The following is a 5,238-nucleotide window of genomic DNA, read 5'->3' on the forward strand; positions in this document are numbered from 1 at the left end:
GAGCGACTTTAATCGGTGACTTTAACGAAAGATGCGTCTCAAATGACCTAGATCACAATATTTTGCGATTTTTTGGTACATTTCGCGCATGTTGCGAGGAAAACAGATGCAACGAAAATATCGGCGATTTTATCCCGTCGAACATGAATCTGGAAACACGCACGAGAGTACTCAAGTGCTCTGAGTTGCCTAAACGAACGCGATCTTATTTCGAAGAACGAAGGCGTTTCGGACAGTTTGAAAGAAAAACAAGTATCGATAGTCGTCGCGGTGACGATTGCGATAGAATCGAGTCTTCGTACAAAAAGCGACCTGGATTACAATACATCAGAGATCTTATGAACCGATACACTTTGAATGTCGCATACGAATTGTATGACAAGCTCGATTTTGACGGGGAAGAAATGTTGAATCGTGATCAAAGTTTTACCGCGCATAATGCAAGAAATTGCTGAGAGAACGTTAGAGCCCATCAAAGACAAATTGAACGCGATAACATATTTTCATCATTGTGCGAACGCTCTGAAGATTTTGTTGCGAAAATAATGCGTTTCCTATTATTCCTATTTCCTATTCGAGTTTCTTATTATTTCATGCTTGATGATACTCGTATATTACATACGGGTTGTTTCAGACCACCCGGGTCACCCGACTTTTTCGTAAACGCGACATTTTAGAAAGAAACGTTTCAAACAAGAGTTGTAGAGCCTCAAAAAATCTATTTATTGATGCAATAAAATTGATCCTGGGATGACTTTGAAAAGCCCAGTCAAGATCAACATCTTAAATGGAGATGGAAATATCTTAAATGGAAACTTCAACTTTTTATTACATTGTTTTTTTCTCCAATTAATTTGAACAACTTTTGTCTAAAACATTTTTTTATTTGTTTAATATTTTTTGAAATATGTATATGAGGAAAACTTGGTAACTTTTACAACATTTGACTTACGATATCTCGCTAACTCGCTTGTCGAAAGAAAAAACTAATACTAGATATTTTTTACTTTATTTAGTCTCAAGAATATATTGCTACAATAGTGCCCTAACAGATAAGGGTATAAATTGTTCTCCCTCAAACGCTCAATGAGAGAAATCGTCTGCTCACCAGGCGATTCTCAATGTCCACAAAATATCGACGTTCGTATACAGAATAATCGAATGTGCGTCGTCGTGCGTGAGTATCGCTTTGCTCGCTGTCGCCAAATACATAGTTTGGAATAGCGTTTCAAGTTGGCCTCATATACATCGCTCGCGTCCACTGAATCGCTGGTTGTTGCGCGAATGTTTTCAATGTTCCTGCTGACATTGCCGTCGTCGTCGTCGTCGTCGTCGTTGTCGTTGTCATCATCGTTATTGCTCCTCCTAGTACAATGTGGTGGATTAAACTGGTCCATCAGACTGACTCATTGCACCGGATCATCGTAGTCATCGTCACTACGACGAATTTCGCTATGTTCTATGGCGTCGTACACTTCCTGGTAGTCGCAATCCGCAGCGTTGTCGATATTTCGCGGTTCTTCGACGACATTCGCTACTAATGCAGTGGCCGAGTTGTGTGATGGAGGATCCACTCGGTGAGCGACGTTGCTCACGAGAGATGATATCATAAACTTGTTTGACGTCCGTGTACGCTGCTTCTCCGTCGGACAACTCTTTTGGAGGAGAAACACGATGGAAGCCGCAGTTGCCACAGCGATACCCATTTCCTCTTCTCGGTCGTTGCGATTGTGTTCAGCTTGCTGTTGGTGTTGTCAGCGTTGAGGCCATTGGTGGCGATATTAGACACAGCATTGGTCTTGCGATCTATTGCCACTGTCGTCGTCGTCATTTGGCTTCTGTTCGATATGTTGGACGCCGCTGCATTCAGATTCTCGGAGTTCAGAATCGCCGCTGTCGTCTTCACTTGTGATGGTGGTGTACATTTCGGCATCGTCACTATTCTCTGTACGATGGGCGAGTTGTTTAGAAACGAACCATACCTCTTGAGAAAGACGTCGTAGTCGCACAGTGACAAGATAAAACAACGGTCCAACTCGATCTCGCGTTCAAGGCGATGGGTCGATATTATTGTACCAGGCGGTAACAATTTGTACGATAAATGGCCCTGTGACGACGACGTAGTCTTGAGGGATTTGCCGTCCTGCCAGATCAAACGCTGACGTCCGCTCAAGGTGTATTGCACGAGTATATGATTAAACAAACTGCCTACTTTGCTTTGGGAAAAACCGTTCAGGCGAATGCAGTGAGTCTTTGAGTGCATATATTTGCCTACTTGAAGCCACATTCCGCCGTATCCAATGTCCGCGTCACTGAACCTATCGTCGTCGTTACAATCGTCGCTCTCATCGTCATTTGTTTCGTCGCGTTGTTTTCTCTGTCGCCGCGACTCGAGATAGGCGCACCATTTCGTAGAACCGGCCATTAGTTCGTGATGCAGATCTAGAGTTTCAAATGACATTCGTTGCGCAAATAGCTCGCATGTCAGAAACAATACGAACGGTAATAGACGCTCGTCGTCGCGCGGAAAAGCGACACCGAGAGTAGACAAGTCTAGGGTGCGTTCGGAAACAGTGTGCTTCGGTTGTTTCAGTGGAACAGTAGTTTGTTAGTAATGTGCCCTCAACTAGTTCACGTCACCGAACGCTTCTCACGTACTAGATGTGACGTATAGTTCTGCTTTCAGCCATTACCAAAGAACGACCAGATACTAGGTATATTTACTAAAATGGATATTGTACTTGTAGCCGGTGCGATAACTGGTGGATATAATTTATTAAAATTAATTGTTGGAAAAACTCAGAATGAAGAGAGCAGTGAAGAAGAATACGATCGCTGGAATGAAGAGGCAGATATATTTGAAGCACGGGTACGTAAACGAGGAGATTTCAGACACGTTACGAGAATTGAAGGTTATGTAAATATAACAATACGTGACTATTCAGAAAGACAATTCAGAGAACATTTCCGAATGACTAGAGAAACATACGAAATTTTCGAGCAAATATTGGCACCTGATCTGATTAGAACAGCGGAAAGTGGAAGACATACTTTAGATGTCCGGACACAGTTACTTGCAGTTCTGTGGTTGCTTGCAACTCCTGATTCATTCAGGTAAGTTTATGTCAGATGTCTGTCGAAGATACGTATTTTTAATGTTGTAAAGAGGAAAGAAATTTAATATCTCACGGTTCTTACTTTTCTAGATCTGTGTCTGATCGCTTTGATATTAGCAAATCATTATTGCATGATTCCATGAGAAGAGTTGTGGATGCCTTGAATAATGTAGCTGACAGGTATATTAAATGGCCTATAGGTGAACGATTGGATGTTGTTAAACATCGATTTTCACGAATTGGCTCTCTTCCTGATGTCATAGGGGCAATTGGTGGATGTCATATTCCTATCCTAGCGCCAAAGGTAAGTTAACTTATTTCTAAGAATTTACTTATCTTAATTTACTTAACCTAAGTTATAATTAACTTATAAGAATAACTTATAAGAATTCATGGAAACTAAAAATATTTTTGTTATCAAATTTTGTTATCTTATTTTTATAGGTTCATCCTATTTCCTATAGAACAAGAAAAAAAGAATATGCCATTACACTGCAGGCTGTGTGCGATGCAGATCTGATATTCACAGACTGTTTTGTCGGGTTTGCTGGATCCGCTCATGATGCCAGAATTTTCAGGAACTCTGATCTCTGGCGTATAGTAAGAAGAAATGAAAATGATTTTTTTCCTAATAATGAATTCATTATAGCTGATAAAGCTTATCCGGTGTTGCCATGGTACATAGCACATATCAATAGAGGTAATATGACTGAGGTATAATCAATTGTAGAGTAGTGAACTTTCTGTTTAAAGTTTTAATTCAGATTGCAGCAAGAACTTCTTTTATATTTGTGCTGTAAGTTGCTTTAATTAAATATTGTTCCTTTATCTGTGCAGGCACAGAACAATTTTAATCAGCATCTTTCAAAAATGAGGGCGGTTATTGAAAGAGCTTTTGCACTTCTTAAGGGAAGATTCCGACGGCTAAAGTACTTGCATATGAGCTGTGCCGATCTGATACCTTATGTAATTTTGGCATGTTGTGTACTTCACAATATTTGCCTTCAAGGTTGTAAACATGATATAGATGAGTTTATAGAAGAGGGTATGGACCAGGCTGCTGGTGGCAACAATAATGCGAATGACTTAAACCCTAATTGGTTACCTAATGACCCAATAGGATTGGCCCGCCGTGAATATCTTACAACTCTTGTGGAACACATTGTATAATGAAATATATTGGTTCTGACGAAATAAAGCATAAAGGCCTATCCAGATAAACCTGTATGGCTGCATGTATAAGACTGTCAACGTGGATACTTTATGTTAGATGTTCATTGGTCAAGACGGTCTTATGTTGTAATATAGGATGTTGTAATATCATATACAGCTATGAAAGTTTGTCTGGATAAGAAAACATAAAACTTAAAACATGGTCTTTTTTATTTAATAAATTTTATACCTGAACACAAATATAGTTAGTATGTATATAGTGTAGTTTAACAAAAAAATTGTTATTCTGTGTATACAGAATAACAATTTTTTTGTTAAACTACACTACATATATACTATATAATTTTTTGTAATACACAGAAGCTTTCTTCAAACAGAACTCAGTCTTATATGATTCAAAAATATTAACAAAAACTTATGTTTCTAGATTAAGATACTTTTGAGACATACATACTAACATTTAATAGAATTTAGCAGTAGCATACATTCAGCACTATAAAAAAAGAAACACAAGGACGATTGCACCATAAAATATAGCGAACTTTACATAACAATGGTGGTTCAAATTCTGTTGACATGGTTAAGTTGAATGAGAAAACAGATAAAGGTCCGCACATAACGTCTACTTTTGAAATTCGTATAACTATCAGTATTTTTATCACAACTTTTATAAATATATTTATTTTAATAAATGAGTCTTTGCATCACAGCCTCATATGTATTATTTGAGCATCGATCATATATCACACAATTAATCATTAAAGTATCTATAATTTTACTAGTAAACAACTTAGTACAATAGTTAACTTTTGTACTTTTCGCTGTATTGTATAATACACAATCGACATCTTAATAAAAAAAGTTTAGAATATGAGTATCGACGTTTACTGTAACTTACTACTAACAAAATTGTTATATCCCAAGTAGCACACATCATTTAAGAAACATT

At 38.1% G+C, this 5,238-nt stretch overlaps 1 protein-coding gene across 3 annotated transcripts; it reads left to right on the forward strand.

Moving 5' to 3' along the window:
* The first annotated feature begins 2,724 nt into the window (after window positions 1-2,724).
* On the forward strand, window positions 2,725-4,359 carry LOC112589343 (protein ALP1-like). Of its 3 annotated transcripts, none has more exons than XM_025302241.1 (4): window positions 2,725-3,114; window positions 3,207-3,420; window positions 3,561-3,830; window positions 3,954-4,359. In XM_025302241.1, exons 1-4 carry the CDS (start codon window positions 2,729-2,731, stop codon window positions 4,284-4,286), a joined length of 1,203 nt encoding a protein of 400 aa, XP_025158026.1. In that variant the 5' UTR covers window positions 2,725-2,728; the 3' UTR covers window positions 4,287-4,359. The 3 variants fall into 3 exon arrangements, with proteins under 3 accessions (XP_025158026.1, XP_025158027.1, XP_025158029.1); XM_025302242.1 differs by having other exon boundaries at window positions 3,264-3,420; XM_025302244.1 differs by having other exon boundaries at window positions 2,911-3,114; window positions 3,317-3,420.
* The last annotated feature ends 879 nt before the right edge of the window (window positions 4,360-5,238 follow it).

This window comes from Harpegnathos saltator, unplaced genomic scaffold (assembly GCF_003227715.2).
Source record: "Harpegnathos saltator strain DR-91 unplaced genomic scaffold, Hsal_v8.6 scaffold474, whole genome shotgun sequence".
NCBI classification, from domain to species: Eukaryota; Metazoa; Arthropoda; class Insecta; order Hymenoptera; family Formicidae; genus Harpegnathos; species Harpegnathos saltator.

Excerpts from the sequence above, each read along its gene's own strand:
- LOC112589343 (XM_025302241.1), top strand. The coding sequence starts at position 2,729 with ATGGATATTGTACTTGTAGCCGGTGCGATAACTGGTGGATATAATTTA. Across the intron at positions 3,115-3,206 it reads GCAACTCCTGATTCATTCAG|ATCTGTGTCTGATCGCTTTG; the intron begins GTAAGTTTATGT and ends TTACTTTTCTAG. Across the intron at positions 3,421-3,560 it reads TTCCTATCCTAGCGCCAAAG|GTTCATCCTATTTCCTATAG; the intron begins GTAAGTTAACTT and ends TTATTTTTATAG.